Source organism: Numenius arquata, chromosome 20 (genome assembly GCF_964106895.1).
Source record: "Numenius arquata chromosome 20, bNumArq3.hap1.1, whole genome shotgun sequence".
NCBI classification, from domain to species: domain Eukaryota; kingdom Metazoa; phylum Chordata; class Aves; order Charadriiformes; family Scolopacidae; genus Numenius; species Numenius arquata.
The window spans coordinates 3,574,596-3,590,786 of record NC_133595.1 but is presented as its reverse complement, the minus strand read 5'-3'; the positions used below and the strand labels follow the sequence as shown (position 1 = coordinate 3,590,786).

Sequence of the window (16,191 nt, the reverse complement as noted above, 5' to 3'; positions counted from 1 at the left end):
GTGACGCGGGAGCGCGGCGGGTGGGACCGGGAAGGGGCGGTGGCGGTGGCGGAAGATGGCGGGGTGCAGGTCCGGGTTGTGCTGCTGCTGCTGCCCGCGCTGCTGCGGCGAGCGGGAGAGCCGCACCCCCGAGGAGCTGGTACGGCCGCCGCACCGCGCGCGACCCCGGCCCCGTCGCTGCTGGCGGCGCCCCGGCACCGGACCTCGGTCCGGCTCCGCCGGCTCTGGGCAGCGCCTGAGGGCGGGCGGCTGTGGGGGGCGTTGAGCGTTGCTATGGCGCTGGGCCCGGTGCCTCAGGGCGCGGTACCTCAGCCCCTGCTCGGCCCAGCGCCTCAGGGCCCCGTACCTCAGCCGGCGCCTCAGGGCCCGGTACCTCAGCCCGTGCTCGGCCCAGCGCCTCAGGGCCCGGTACCTCAGCCCGTGCTCGGCCCAGCGCCTCAGGGCCCGGTACCTCAGCCCGTGCTCGGCCCAGCGCCTCAGGGCCCGGTACCTCAGCCCGTGCTCGGCCCAGCGCCTCAGGGCCCGGTACCTGAGCGCCTGATCGGCCCAGCGTCTCGGGGCCTCATACCTCAGCCCTTGCTCAGCCCGGTGCCTTAGGGCCCCGTACCTCCGCCAGCACCTCAGGATCTGGTACCTCAGCCTTCCCTTGGCTGGGCGCCTGAGTCCCTTCCCACTCATTTGCCTCATGTTGGGCCCAGTACCTCAGCTGGTATTGCCAGTGCCTCGGCCCGTGCTGTCCCAGTACCCTAGGGAGTGTTTTCTTTGGGCCTGGTATCCCAGCCCCTGTGGCCAGTGCCTCGGTGTGCGCTGCAGAGCCTCCCAGAGTGGCTCTGGCAGGGGCTCTCTCTGGCTCCCTGGCATAGGGGAATGCTGTCAGTGCAAGTTTCTTGCCCTGTACTTCCCTGTAAGCTGTTGCTATAAAGGAAGCTGGGATGCGGGTTTAGTGCTCTGCTTTACTACGCTATGGGGAGCTCCCATATGCAACTCTTGTAGTGTATTCTTGCTGAGGGGCCAGCTTTAAGGTAAGACCCTGTACAGTTACCCCAAAGTAAGTGGTGGTCTGGTAACCCATACTCTGACCATAAGCAGTAGTGGCATAGGCCTTCCCTGACCTTGGCTTTGCCACCAGTGTTCCTGAGCACCTGTACATGCATTCATTCCCCTGATGGTTTTCCTTCTCTGTTTCTTTGTTTTGCAGACGATCCTAGGAGAAACTCATGAAGAGGAGGATGAGATCCTTCCACGCAAAGACTATGAGGTGGGATGTTAATTGATAGCAGCTTTTGAAGTTAATGTGAAAAGAAATGCATCACTAGTTAGGTTGCATTGACATCAGCAGAAATACCGAGAGCTGCTGTTATTGCAAAGAACTGCTCATCATCATTATATGTTTCTGGGTTAAAGCCCTGCGAGTAGAGCTTGAATATCTGCTGCTCAAGTCAGACTCTTGTTGAGAAAATCCGTTTTCAGAGTCTGCTGCATTGTTCTACTTCTTTAATGTGAGGTTTACAGACTCTAGTGGTCTTGTTTCCTCATGACTGTAGAAAGCATCTGTTGCTACTTGGTCACTGTGGCCTGACTGCTGTCTCTGATGTCATGCTGCCTCTCGGCAGATCTTCCCATCTATCGGGAAGATAGATCTAGAAAATCCTGCTTCTTACAGGAGAATTTTGTTTTTTGCATGACTGTATGGTGGCCCTCAACTATTTAGAGCAGTTGCTGTCAGCATGGGTGTCATCAGCTTAGCCTGTTACAGCTTGGCTTGAGAAGGTGATGTAGACAGAAGCTAGTGGTACTTTGTGAGTACGACTGGGCAACTCTATATTGCTTTTAACTCTGTGCTGTGATCAGCTTAAGAATTGATGCGTTCATCTGGAGAGGAATTCCGACCTGGTGTTCCTGTTGTGAGAGGTTAAATATAAAGATCTGATGTTATCCCCTGCACTGTCAAATTGGAGGCGCTTAAAGAAGTAAAGTCTAAATCTGTACAATGTGACTTCATTAATTCAAAGTTGTATTAATCAGTCGTGTCCCTGTTTGATTCCCTATGTGTCTTAGCTTGGGCAGTGAAATTGGTCTGTTCTTTCACTTCCTGATTCTCGGGGTCTGGCTCTGCTGGAAATACTTACGTTTTTTGCAGGAGTTTTTTCTCCTACTGTTGTTTGCAAAACCTACTGTGGGGGTAGTAATGACTTTTGTAATCTTTAACGAGGTCTTCTCTCTATAGTTTTTTGCACAATCTGTTGCAGCTGGTTCTCTTAAATTGACCTTTTGGCATTCTTTCAGAGCTTGGATTATGATCGTTGTATCAATGACCCGTACTTGGAAGTTTTGGAGAGCATGGACAACAAGGTAGGACCTTGTTCTTTCTTTTTCGTTAACTTGAGAGCTAAAACTGTGGAAATCACCCAGAGGAATTTTCCCAGGGGAGTTGTGGATGCCCCATCATTTTAAGTGTTCAGGGCCAGGTTGGATGGGGCTTTGAGCAGCCTGATCTAGTGAAAAGTGTCCGTGCCCAGGGCAGGGGGTTAGACTAGATGGTCTTTAAAGGTCCCTCCCAACTTAAACTGTTCTATGATTCTAAAGGCTCTCCGATGTGGGAAGTTTTGTGGGTTTTTTTCTTTGTGCTCTCTTGGTTTCTCTATGAAAAGAATAAAAATATATATGGAGAATATGGCTCTCAGCATTTGTTCTGATCCTGGGGTTTAAAGAGAGATGTTCAGCACTTTCAGTTCCCTATTTTCAGTTTGCTGTTGTCGCTGTCTTCTGTGGATTTATCACTCTAGCTGTAATTGAGCTGTGGAGTCCAAAACCGCCTTTCTCTGATCCCCATTTCTATGTTGCTTTGACTTGGCTTTTTTTTTTTTTTTTTTTTGTATCCTCTTCCTAAACAGAAAGCCCAGAGATATGAAGCAGTGAAGTGGGTGCTGGTTTTTGCTATTGGAGTCTGCACAGGACTGGTAAGGGCCTTGCTGTTCGGGGGATGAGGAAAATTCAGGAGGCTAAGCAGGAATAATTTAGACGTCAATGGCCGAGGAGGAAACATTCTCCTTCATGAAATGGAGAGCTTAGTAGCTGAAGTTGTCTTTGTGGAATTATAGCGTGGTTATTGCTATATTATTTTCCAGGAAGCCTTTTTTTTTTTTTTCTTTCAGATCTTGCTGTGCTTTCTTTGTAAAATATTCTAGCAAATGCTTTAATTCTGCATGCAGGAATACTTGTCCAAAGTGAGCACTTAATAAAAAAGGAGGCCGATTTACAGTTGAACTGTGTTTTATGTTTGGCATTACTAGCTTCACTGCATGTGCTTTCTGAGTGTTTGAAAATTAGCTTTGCTGACTGTATGCCTCAGTTAAACACCAGCTTTCTTCTGTACCCTGAAGTATGTGGTGGGTGTTAAAAATGCTGCCAGATTAGTACTCTGAAATGCATTGCTTCAGGAATAATTCTAGGATGGATCTGTCCCGGTGAAAACGAGGGAGGCAGCAAATCTGAGCTTCTGAAGTTACTTTGCTGTGAACAACGCTTCTTTTGCCTCTGTGCTTCCATGTGTGCATACTTCTGGTAGAACTTACTAGAAGGTGGTCTTTGTTACTTGTATGTAGTAATTTCTGATGGCAGATCTGCCTTCTTTTTCATAGGTGGGCCTCTTTGTGGATTTCTTCGTGCGACTCTTTACCCAGCTCAAGTTCCGGGTGGTTCAAAGCTGTATCTTTTACCTACTGTATGGGTTCCTGGTAGACTCAAGTGACCTTTTGCTTTCTGTTGCCATGTTTTGCTTAGAACAGCTGACTCTCAGACTTCTACCATTAGTCGTGTTGTTGATGATTAATCAAATTTTCAACTTACCTATGTCATTCAGCCCTTGAAACAGAGAAATGGTTCCGGTATCACATATGTAGGCAAAGCTAATCTCTGAAAGAGTGAGTGGTTCCCCTTCTTTGTAACTCAGTCTTGAGCTCTGAAAAGGAAGCCTGGCTTCCTGATGGGTTGTGTCAGATGCCCTGGCTGGATTAGGAAGTGTAGGCTCAGCTTGTGACACCAGTGGGAACCCCCAGACAGTACCGAATGATTGTGTGTTGGTGGCAGGGAACGTTGTTGTTTTCCTTGACAGTCCCTGCAGCGGTGGAAGAATGCACTGAGAAAGGCTGTCTTGCCTTGTCCTTGCTGGAGCTGCTGGGGTTCAACCTGACCTTTGTTTTTCTTGCCAGTCTTCTGGTCCTGATCCAAGTAAGACCTAGGTCCACTGTTTCTCCTTACACAGCCTCCCTTTACTCTCACACTGGTCCTGGATAAGAAGTTTCTTTCTTGCTGGGAGCACTTTCTGCCCCAAGACATTAAACTAGCTTCACAGTGCTAATTGATTTAGCTAAGCAGGGTCTCTTAGTCGCTTGCTGTGCTCTCTGATGAGGTATCGTTGGTCAGCTATGAAATCGATGCAGCACAGCCTCAGTGTTTCTTTTCTGCAGCCTGTAGCAGCTGGATCAGGAATTCCTGAAATTAAGTGCTACCTCAACGGTGTGAAGGTTCCAGGCGTTGTGCGTCTCCGGACAGTGGTGTGCAAAGCTATGGGAGTGCTCTTCAGCGTGGCAGGAGGTAAGAAGGGCTGTGGTGTGTTGATCTCGTTGGGGTAAGGAATCACTGAAGGGGGAAAAATGCTGTCCCTGCTCTACATAGGGCATAAAAGGCTTCTCCTGTCTTTCCAGTAAAATGATTTTGATGGGCTGAAGCAGAGTGATGAGCCCTGAATGCATACATACACCAGAAAATAGACAGAAGGATCAGGACTATTGGGGGAACAGTTACTTTTCTGGGTAGGTTAGTCAGAAGTGGCTCTTTGTGGCTCCAAGAGGGAGACCTGAGAATTCTCCAGAACACATTGTCTGGAGCAGCCTGAAGGAGGCTATGTTCTAGGCAGCAGGGCAGAATAACTTGGAAAGTTCAGAGTCCTTGTAACAGCTGTTTTTTGAATGGTTCCACCGCTTGGAGTGCCAAGTTTGTGCAAGTCTTCACAGACATTTGCAGGGTTGAGGGGCCAGGGGTCAGCACCTTCCCTTACCTTGAAGGGAGAGGGAAGGGCTGCAGGCTTGGCACTGGGGACTGTGCCATGGCATAGGAGTGGTGAGCTGACCTCTCCCAGCATTGTCAGCAAGGGAGAGAGGTGGGCGGGAATGTGCTGTCTCATCAATCCTGTTTTTCCAGGTCTTTTTGTCGGGAAGGAGGGTCCAATGATTCACAGCGGTGCTGTTGTGGGTGCAGGTTTGCCACAGGTTAGTGCTGGCCTGGGTCTCTGGCCTGGTCACACCACTGCTTTGTAAGAGTACTGTGAGGAGTAAGTTTGCATCTCCTTTGTTTCTAAATCTTTACTTTGTTTGTAGTTCCAGAGCATCTCTTTGAGGAAGATCCAGTTTAACTTTCCCTATTTCCGCAGTGACAGGTACTGTACATAGGACATGGAGGAGGGGAGAGGAGGAGTGAGCAGGCTTCCTTGGGAGAAGGATGTTGGGTTGGGTTGAATCAGTCGGTCAGTTTTTGATTTTCTCTCTAGTGTCCTGCAGTTTCATTCTGCAGCAGGACAACACTGAGACTTGACTCTTCCATGCTGCTCTACTCTGGTCTCTGTGTTCATTGATGTCATCTTGCACTACTTAACAAATCTCTGCCCATTTAAATCCTTTAATCTTAACAGTTAAATGGCTTCATTCTTGGGAACAAGCTCAGTTAATCACCCCTTATGACCAAGATATAATACAGAGAAGGCTGGTCCACCTGAATGTGAACAAAATCTTGTTCGCCTTACCTTACCTCTCTAATTCCTTCAAGTGATGCTGGAGCCCCACAGTTTGGGATGATTCCTCATATACTGGGCAGTTGTGTAGTGCCAGAGTTTTGCTCTGTATTGGTGCTCTCAAGAAAGAGCACGATGCTGCAATGACTTAGTGAATAAATGGTGTTGCCTGCCATGGCCAGCACTTTCCCCACCTCTCATTCCTGTATCCCTGGGATATATCCATAAATGGGAATGGTCTCTTACTTTGCAGAACCTAAGCACCTCCAGAGCTCTGCTTTGCTAAACTGAGATTGTTTTACTCTTTGTTTCAGGGATAAAAGGGATTTTGTATCTGCTGGAGCTGCTGCAGGGGTTGCGGCTGCCTTTGGAGCCCCAATTGGGGGCACTCTTTTCAGCTTGGAAGAAGGTTCCTCCTTCTGGAATCAGGGACTTACATGGAAAGTGGTGAGTAATGACTGCCTCTTTTTGTGTGTCTCTGCCTTGAGCTGGACTTTTGGGAGGGCTTGCGCATGAGGGCATTCCGATTATCCTGTGTCTCCTGGGTTCTCCTGGCAGGAGAGAGATTGTCTGCTCTGAGAGCTCCGGAATTGCTACAGATGAAGAGCAGATATGAGTATGGAACTATGGGGCAACTCTGCAGGCAGCAGAATTAATGTACCTGGGAGAAGACTTTTGTGCCTAGGCTCTTTGCAGTCCAGTCCTTTGGGAGCAGACAGAGTAGGGAGGTGCTGGATTTCTTTCTGCTTTCTCTCTGCCTTGGGGAGCTGTATTGCAGCAATGCCATGTGCCGTCAGGTTGTTTTCTCTGCCTCTAGTGCCGTACTTTCATGAAGTGGACAGTATTTTTGCATGTCTTATGCCAAATGTCCTGTTGATGGTATTCAGTTCGTCTACTCTTTCTCAGTGGGAATAAGAGGAGCCAGAGGATTTGCCAAGATAGCAACTGTCTCAGAGCCAATGAAGACCTCAGTTCCATCTCTAAACAAGCTGAGTTAGTGTCCTGTAGTTGATTTGCAACTGCAAATTAGCATCTTTGACTAAAGGAAAAAAAAAAGAGCTTCTGCTGCAAGAATTACTAGGTGAAATTCCTAACTTCTTGTGCAGGAAACCAAATCAGATGATTATAGTAGTCCATTTTAGCCCTGCTCCCTTTTGCAGCAGGGAATGGGTGTAAACCTCAGTAGGACTATTTTCCTAAAGCTTGAGAAGGCTCTGAGATTCCCTCCCCAGACCTAAGTCTCAAGGCAGAGCTGACTGCCGGTCTTAATTTGGGGAGTGCTTATTTCTTCCTTTTTGTTTTTACCTCCTCAGCTTTTCTGTTCCATGGCTGCCACCTTCACCCTGAATTTTTTCCGCTCTGGGATTCAATTTGGAAGTTGGGGATCTTTCCAGCTCCCTGGGCTGCTGAACTTTGGGGAGTTTAAGGTAAGATTTAGTACTTTTATTTCCCCCTGAACCCAGTCTCTTTTCAATTCAGTGTTTCTTTCTGGGTTTTTTCGATACATGCTTGTAATTCAGTGAAGGGCAGTTGATATTTAGTTTCAATACATTGATAGCCTAAGACAGAATTGTTTCCCTTTGGTCATAGCTGCTGAACTTCTGCTCTGGAGATAGAAGAGTTTGTAGGAAACTGCAACAACTACTCTGATGCTTTTTTTAAATGCTTTTCTGCGCATAGTGCTCTGAGTCTGATAAGAAATGCCACCTCTGGACAGCTGTGGACTTGGGCTTCTTCATTCTGATGGGGATTGTAGGAGGCCTTCTCGGAGCCACCTTCAACTGCCTGAACAAGAGACTTGCAAAGTACCGCATGCGGAACGTGCATCCCAAGCCAAAGCTGGTCAGGTATTTGTGCTCTTTTGAGTTTGGGCGGGGATTTCTCGTCTCTGTTCAGTGTCCCAAAGCAAAAGCAGCAATCTAGAAGACCCAATGAGAGGGACTGGAGAAAATCCCAGACCTGTTCTTTTTGAAATCACAGAAAAAAGCCTCCATAGAACTTAAAAGTGAACACCAGAAACCAGATGTTACAGTCCCTCTGCATTTTTGTAATTACTCTGATGGTACAGAGAGCTGCAATCCCCCTTACAAGGGCTATGAAGGGAGCTCTTTATAATAAAGGTTATAGTTGAACAAACCAGAGCTTTGTTTCCATGCAGTATTTTTTTTTGTCTTGTCAAAATGGATGTGGAAGGAATAGCTGATCCCACTCCTTTTTTCTTTTTTCCCCCCTCTTTTTTTAATTGTCTGCGTTAATTAAATCCACAACTGAGCTAATATCTGTGCTATTTAGAGAGGGAATTGCCATGTAATTCTGGAAAATAGCTGTTTGTTTGCTCTAGGCAATTCCTAAATAAGAAGTTCAGGTTTAAAAACAAGAAAAGTGTATTTCAGCAGTTAGAAAAGAGATAGGAGAGACTATACATCAACCTGTCCAGTCCTGTCTAGACTTTTACCCTGTGATGGTCTACAGAACGTTGTTTCCATGTGAACAGCCTCATCACTGAACCCTTCCCTGTGGCTTTTTAGATGTGACACTTATGTGTTCTGTGGGCAAAAATAGCTCCTTTTGGGGGCAGGCAATAAAAAGGGGAGTTAATGCAATTCCCTTGCAACAAAGTCATAATTCAGCTTGACTTGCAGGGTCCCCTGCTTCTGATGTTAAGCTGTGGTGACTGCTTGTTCTTGCAACTTTATCAAAGTCCTGTACAGAGCTGGGACTGTGTTACAGGGCTGAGCGTGGCTTCAGTGTGTGGTTTCTATTGTGTACTTGCAGAGTCTTGGAGAGCCTGCTGGTGTCGTTGACTACCACGGTCGTGGTCTTTGTAGCCTCTATGGTTCTGGGGGAATGCCGGCAGATGTCTTCCACCAGTCATAGTGGCAATGACACTCTGAGCCTGCAGGTGAGGGATCTTACGTGAATATTCTATGTCCCCATTATATTGTTCACCCTCCAGAGAAGCACAGGCACATAATGAGCTGTTGACTGCAAGCAGTACAGAACAGAACTTCAGTGAAAGCCTACGTACAGTTGCAGGAGCTTAGGATAATAATGAAAGCTGCCCTTTGTGCTTTCGTACTTTGGCAAAGCAGCTCAAGCTGTGAATCAGGGAGCTTATTAATGTTGCAGGCCACATCTCTGCTCTTGATGTTTGGTCTGAACTTCCCAAAATGTGGGCTGATAGCCCTGTACAAGAGGGTTACTCCCATTCTGCACAAAGGCTAATGTAGGAGCGAGTGGATTTTAACTGTTTGTGTCTTTTGTGTCCCGCATTAGGGTATGTCAGAGGATGTGAATTCAAGCATTAAAACTTTTTTCTGCCCAAATGAAACCTACAATGACATGGCCACACTCTTCTTCAACCCTCAGGAGTCAGCTATCTTGCAGCTCTTCCACCAGGACGGTGAGTAGCTATGAGACAGTGCCCCATCCCATGCTTAGGCTTCAGAGCTTCATCTTCCTTGAAACAGCCTTGTTTCAAGCCTTGTTTGAAGCACAAGGCTAAGAGCATCTCCAGGCCTTCATGGCTCTGGGGGACTGCTACTACAACAGGTGAAAACCTCCTCCACAGGAAGAAAGGCCTTTTCCTCTCTTTTTCACTTACTCATTGTCTTCATGTGTGTTTGGACTGGGACACTACGTAGCTGATGTGAGATGAGCTGGCTGTGAGCTGAGGGGTGGATGGTGCAAGACTGCGGTCTTTGTCCGATAGACCGTGCCCCTTTAGTCATGATTCTTCTTGTGTTGCAGGTACTTTCAGCCCAGTCACACTGTCCTTGTTCTTCCTTCTCTATTTCTTACTCTCCTGCTGGACATACGGGATCTCTGTGCCCAGTGGTCTTTTTGTACCATCACTGCTTTGTGGGGCTGCCTTCGGACGCCTGGTCGCCAACCTCCTCAAAAGGTGCATTGAGTGTGCGTGTGTGTGCGAGAGATGTGCTGCAGACACACGCTGAGCTCTCAGTCAGGTTCTTCTAATCTCGGGACTCTGTGTTTTGCCCTAGCTACATCGGCCTGGATCACATCTACTCGGGAACCTTTGCACTGATTGGGGCAGCAGCATTCCTGGGAGGAGTGGTCCGCATGACAATTAGCCTGACTGTCATCCTAATTGAATCCACCAACGAGATCACCTACGGGCTCCCAATAATGATCACCCTCATGGTGAGCACAGGATCTTAGCCCAGGCTCCTTGCAGACTGCTTGAACATGTGCTGGCCCCAAATCTCTGTTCCTTCCAGGGCTATGATAAGGAGTCTTGTACTTGGAGCAACAAATCAGTTAACCTTCCGTTTGCTTTGCAGGTCGCCAAGTGGACAGGAGACTTTTTCAATAAAGGCATCTATGACATCCATGTGAACTTGCGAGGAGTGCCTCTTCTGGAGTGGGAAACAGAGGTGGAAATGGATAAGTAAGGCTGCTCCTCTTGGCAGGGCTGTGGGTTAGAGTTTGTGGTGGAGTTCTTGCTCAGAAAGGAATGCTGTAATACGGGGCAATGATGCTTCATCTCTAATAAATCTGCCTGCTCTGAGGAGCAGCTGTGAGGAAGACTGCTGTGGGAGGAGCTGGGAGTTGTGCATCAGGCCTGCAGCAGGAGAGAGGCGCTGGAGCCCTTTCTGAGGAGGGGTGGACGGGTGGAGATCTGAGGAGCAGATTTGTGAGGTTCAGAAAGAACTCTGTGCAACTGTTCCACTGGATTTTGCTTCTTGCAGAATTTCATCTTCTTCCCACTGTCATCTTTTCCCAGTAGTGTTTAAACACTTTCTGTGTTATAAATTGGAACATTTTTCCTTGCCTGTAGTGCATCACTGATGCAATGTTAGGTTATAAAAAAAAATTGTGCCAGCACTGTTAGTAACACAGTGAAGGTGAGCACACAGGTACAAGGAGCTGGCAGAATAAACTGCAGCAGACTCCTTCAGGATCTCATTTTGGGATGGGTTTGTTTCCTCATTTGTCTGTCAGCAGCCTTCTGTCGCTGACATTTGACACAGGCAGCAATCTGGGATTTCTCTTTCCTCAGACTACGAGCCAGCGACATCATGGAACCCAACTTGACATATGTCTACCCGCACACCAGGATCCAGTCCCTCGTTAGCATCCTGCGCACAACTGTCCATCATGCCTTCCCTGTAGTGACTGAGAACCGGGGCAACGAGAGGGAGTTCATGAAGGGAAATCAGCTGATAAGTAACAACATCAAATTCAAGGTAAGAAGTCGCTTGTTTGATAAGTTGAAGGGTGAAGAGCTTTGTTGTGCGGGTGGAAGGCCCTTTCTTTTGTTACTAGGCGTTTGTCAGTGCAGAATTCGGGGCAGAGATAAGCACCTACTGCAACAGAAAATTTTCAAGGACTCAATTTCATTCTATTCTCCAGGTTATGATAAGAAGAGTGGGCTGCATTCCCAGAGGCCAAAGTTAAGAAAACTAAGTAATCTGTTTAGGATAGACATGGAAAAAGTTTGGATTTGGCACTGAAGTACTGAACCCACCACTGAGATCAGTAGTAGGTGCCTAAATGCTTCTCTCCTTTGTAGGAGAGTCAGTGGGGCAGATACTTTAGTCTCTAGGTACTTTAGTTGGGAAGCTTAAAATGTAAGGTCAGAATGAATAATGAATGTGCTTCTGACATACTTGTGCTCTAGCAAAAAAGGGTGCCCAAGTTCCTAAACATCAGGTTCTCTGTCCAGGGAGAGTACAATCCTATTGACTCTCACAAGTACTGCAGCAACACTAAGGAACACTTTATCTGTTGACATAAAGCTATGATCAAATAGTTCATAGTTGCTCTTGGATGATACCCACTAAGCAGGTCGTTATCTGAAGATTGTTTATTGTATCCAGAAATCCAGCATCCTCACCCGAGCTGGAGAGCAGCGCAAGCGTAGCCAGTCCATGAAATCCTACCCTTCAAGTGAGTTGCGAAACATGTGTGATGAGCACATAGCAACGGAGGAGCCACCAGAAAAGGAGGATCTGCTGCAGCAGATGCTAGAGAGAAGGTGAGATCCTGGTAGGCACAAACGTATGGAAACAGGGTGTTTCCATATGTTGGATGTGTTATGATCATTCATATAATCCCTGTCATTCTGTATGTCAGAGGAAATAGTGCTGATATCCGCATTTTAGAAGTCACTTGTGAGGTCTCATTAGCCAGTGCTGGGGCTCACACCAATGACTCGGTTCCTAGGCTCATGGCTTGATGGTGTCCAGCCTGTTAATTTAAATTTCTTTCAAACACCTGTCCAGAAATATTTCCTGGAGAGGATGGAATACCTGGGGAAATATCTTGTCTGTAGAAGTTGATGTCCTCTTGTCTGCAAAAACCTGAGGGCTCTGCAAAGCTCACCAGTGACTTGGTGCCATAGAACTGATACCACCTTTCTGGTAACTGGGCTGAGTCACCAGGCTTGTATTGCTGTTGCTTCCAAGCAGAAGCCCAGTCTAGTGAATCAGTTTCTAACCTAGTCATTGTAACTCATGAGTGGAGTCCCGACCCTGATGTTTTGCCAGATGCTTCAGCCGTTAATAGAATCTGAATAATTTGGCACTGAAAATTGCTTTAGTAGCAAGTGATTTGAACTTGAGGGTTAGGAGACTGTGTCCATTCTGCTGCTGTTGTCATACTCTGCCCACGGTAATGGCTCTTGACCCCTCTCTCCTATTTTGTTTGGTGGAGAAGACTTGCTTGTCTAGCAAGAGTCCCTGAAATGTTCAGAAGGTTGCAAAGAGCCGAAATAGCTGCTATTTTGGAGGTGGGGGTATGTCTCTCTCTTAAATTTGTGCAACTTGTAACATGTTAAATCTGTCACAGATACACCCCCTACCCCAACCTATACCCTGACCAGTCTCCCAGTGAAGAGTGGACCATGGAGGAACGCTTCAGACCTTTGACCTTCCATGGCTTGATCTTGCGCTCACAGCTCGTCACCCTCCTTGTCAGGGGTGTTTGTTACTCCGAGAGCCAGTCGGTGAGTCTTCCTAATCAGGAATACTCCTTCCCTCTCGGCTGAGAAGGTTGGGAACAGTATTTATAGGCTGCCAAAAAGAATCTATCTATTTTTACACTTTAAGGAACGCATCTGTGTTTTAAAAGCTGCAGATGGATAATGTGAATTCTCCCTTGCAGCTATAGAATAAAGAGAATTTAATTTCTGTTTAAGGACCCCCAGGAAAACAGGATAGCTACTGTTTCAAAAATAAACCGACAGACCCATTTGTTGCATAAACGTGCAGTCCTGTCAGAGCTAGCAAACAGAGGGCAGATATTACGTACCAACAGAGCAACCAGCAGTGTGTACTGTGTGGTTTTTGCCATTGCGTGCCAGGGTCTTACCAGGAGAGTGTCAGCTGTATCACTGAGATCAGTAAGAGCACTTGTTTGAGGCCCATCATTCACAAAGCTGGTTGGTTGCTGCCCTCCAGTGTTGAGTGTAGACCCATCAGAGGCTGGAGAGCAGATCTGGTGCTCTCTCAGCTGAATACCTGTATAGGTTTGGGCTTGCCCTGCTGCGTTCTGAGATGAGCTGCTAGGGGTAACTCTGCAGAAGTTGTAATTGCAGGCATGGGAGGAGAAGGAGATCTGGGTGAGTGAGTGGGAGGCATCGTTTGCTGTGCTCATTGCAGCCCTTCTGCCATCTGGGATGGTGACACTGTTCTAATTGCAGAGTGCGAGTCAGCCTCGTCTGTCCCATGCTGAGATGTCAGAGGATTATCCCCGCTATCCAGATATCCATGACCTGGACCTCACGTTGCTGAACCCTCGCATGATAGTGGTAAGAGAGGCTCTGCAGTCTGACAGTGTTTCCTGATATATGTTTAGGACTGTCCCAAGCCTTTAAAAAAAAGCTGAGAACATATTTTAAGTCCACTTCGGAGAGCAGTGACCAACATCCTGCACTTGTCATGCATTCAGCCAGCCTTGTCTGCATGTGGAAATCAATCCTCATACCTGCTATGAAGCAGCATTGCACACAGGTGCTTTACTTTCAGAATAAGACGTTGTCTGTCTAGTTTAACTTCCTTCTAGATTAGACTCCTGCCTGAGTGAGATCGAATAGGGAAACTGCTGATATCTGGAACTCTGTGTGCTGGCGGGTCGGTCAGTGACAGGGCTGTCATTGTCTTTGTGACAGGAAGGTTGCCGTGTAGGCCAAAGTGCTTTTTTTAATATACATTCTTATTTTCATGGACCTGCCTTTATCCTGCTTAGAGGCTTTCTGCAGCATTGGGCTTTTAAGATCATGGGTTGCAGTGTTCAAACAGTGACAAATTGAGGTTCCTGAAATAATTTCATATTTGTGGAGAAATAGAAGATGCCCACAGTCCAAAACCCTGTCCAGAGATCCATGCATTGGAGGAGTTGTAGGAATTCCTTGTTCCTACAGTGATTCCCAGAGATAGTGAAAATGCCTCTTGTAAATAATATAATTGTTTTTCTTTCTTAGGATGTCACCCCATACATGAACCCATCACCCTTTGCTGTCTCTCCAAACACTCATGTGTCACAAGTCTTCAACCTGTTCAGGACAATGGGACTCAGACATTTACCGGTTGTCAACGCAGTTGGAGAGGTGAGTCCTTATCTCCTGTTTTTTTCTTGGCTGAGCAAGGAAGCCACCGTGTTTTTCACAATGCTTTCCAATTTTGGGAGAATTGAGATATCTTTTAACATCAGAGATGCTTAAAGAGATCAGAATGTGAAGATCTTTAAGGCCCTGAAGTATTGTTGATTACTGTGACTTTGTTACCATCTTTTGTGTCCAAGCCTGCTTCCTGCTTTCCCGCAAACGACAGGACATGCGGTCTCTCTCCTGTCTCAGGTTGGCAGCATGTGGAAGCTCTTACTACCTTGTATCTGTTGAAAGGCCTTGATCTCATCAGAGGTGGCTAATTTGGCTTCCTCTTTGACAGCTTTATTCAAGGCCAAGAGCAGAATTTCCTGTGTGTTGGGGCGGGAGGCTTTTCAGCTGGAAGGGAGCTTGGGTTCTGTTGCTACTCATAGGAGCAGCAAAATAAAGGAGTCTTTGAATGGTTTGTGCTTGATTCACTGTACTTGTGTGTGTACCTTTTGCCATCTACAATGCTCAGGAGTAGTCAGTAGGTGTCAGTAACTTCCTACAAACATAATGAGAAGCTTTTTCCCTTAGGCTGAACTGGTCTGTCCCTATAAGACAGCAGTGCTTTCTCTGCCTCTTGGGGTTACTGATAGCTACTCTGCAGAGCCTGTTGGTTGAAAACAAGAGATGCTGACTCGTTCCATGTTTAGTGCAAGATGCTCTTGCCATACTAGAGAGCAGCCTAGTTCTAAACTCTTTTAATGTGTAAAATCACTGAGGTGTTTCATCAGCTGAAACATGTGGTTTGACTGTTTCCCCAGCAGGCTGGGAGAGGGTCCCTTTTGTGACCTGCCAGCTAGTGATGGCCAGTGTGCAGTCCCTGCTTAGCTGGTCTTTACCATTTCTCTGTTTTGGTCTTTAGAGCTTCCTAGAATGTATCTGATACGAGCTATCTGCAGTCATGTCATGCAACATATCAGAAATGTCTCAGCTTTGTTATTTCCAATTACAGTTTCCATTTTCCAAGGGATTTAGTTACATTCATATACTGTCTAACATCAACAGGATTTCCCTTCCTTGGCAGGGGTAACTACTGCTGTGCTCAGACGTGATAGCAGCAGTTAAGCTGTCCATTTGGGTGTAGTTAAAGCAGTGTCTTGCCTGTAGATAAGTGCTGGGGGAGGGACGGGTGTTGTTTTGGCGAGATTTGAATTTGAACCCACTCTAATTCAGCATTGGTCAAGAACCGCTTGCAGGTTCTGTCTTTTTGGGGGTTGGAAAGAACAGCTCTACCATGCACGTCTCCTAGTGGCACATCTATGATATTGACTTATATCTTTTTTCCTCTTTTCTTCCTCTTTAAGATTGTTGGGATAATCACTCGGCACAACCTGACCCACGAATTTCTGCAGGCAAGACTGAGACAACACTATCAGACCATTTGATGCCCCTGCCCACCCTGCCCCACTGTCGGTGTGGCTACCTCCCTCTTCCAAGCCTGCACACGCGCTCACATTCTGCTTGGACCCCACAAGGCCCAAGACTTGCCGTTTGGCTTCTCACATGCAAATCAAGCCTGGGGAGCTGGAAAACATCTTGCTAGCCAGAGAATTAGAGGAGTTGCCTGAGCCCAGAGCTGTTGATGGGTCTCACGCACTTGGTTTGACCACTCTTGATCCAGGTTTTTTCTCCTCCTGTGCCCCAGTTATCTCCTTTCATCAGATGTTGTCCTGACACCGTATGTTCTGCTATTTTGTTTTGTTTTGGTTTTTTTTTAATGGTTGGAAAAAAGAACCATCTAGTTCCACTGTGTCCTGCGCAGAGAACTGCAGCATCTTTTCCCTCT

General features: G+C 47.0%; 1 protein-coding gene across 2 annotated transcripts; it reads left to right on the top strand.

Annotated features, from left to right (window-relative positions):
• Positions 1–55: 55 nt before the first annotated feature.
• CLCN6 (chloride voltage-gated channel 6) lies at positions 56–15,790 on the top strand. 2 transcript variants are annotated; one of them, XM_074161597.1, is made up of 23 exons: positions 56–139; positions 1,199–1,258; positions 2,287–2,352; positions 2,895–2,960; positions 3,642–3,708; positions 4,124–4,230; positions 4,470–4,596; positions 5,203–5,270; positions 5,379–5,437; positions 6,103–6,235; positions 7,102–7,215; positions 7,469–7,635; positions 8,564–8,690; positions 9,065–9,191; positions 9,539–9,692; positions 9,793–9,952; positions 10,093–10,199; positions 10,812–10,998; positions 11,632–11,789; positions 12,602–12,758; positions 13,455–13,562; positions 14,235–14,360; positions 15,710–15,790. In XM_074161597.1, exons 1-23 carry the CDS (start codon positions 56–58, stop codon positions 15,788–15,790), a joined length of 2,610 nt encoding a protein of 869 aa, XP_074017698.1. The 2 variants fall into 2 exon arrangements, with proteins under 2 accessions (XP_074017698.1, XP_074017699.1); XM_074161598.1 differs by lacking the exon at positions 2,287–2,352.
• The last annotated feature ends 401 nt before the right edge of the window (positions 15,791–16,191 follow it).

Excerpts from the sequence above, each read along its gene's own strand:
- CLCN6 (XM_074161597.1), top strand. The coding sequence starts at position 56 with ATGGCGGGGTGCAGGTCCGGGTTGTGCTGCTGCTGCTGCCCGCGCTGC. Across the intron at positions 4,597-5,202 it reads GCTCTTCAGCGTGGCAGGAG|GTCTTTTTGTCGGGAAGGAG; the intron begins GTAAGAAGGGCT and ends CTGTTTTTCCAG. Across the intron at positions 9,953-10,092 it reads CAATAATGATCACCCTCATG|GTCGCCAAGTGGACAGGAGA; the intron begins GTGAGCACAGGA and ends TTTGCTTTGCAG.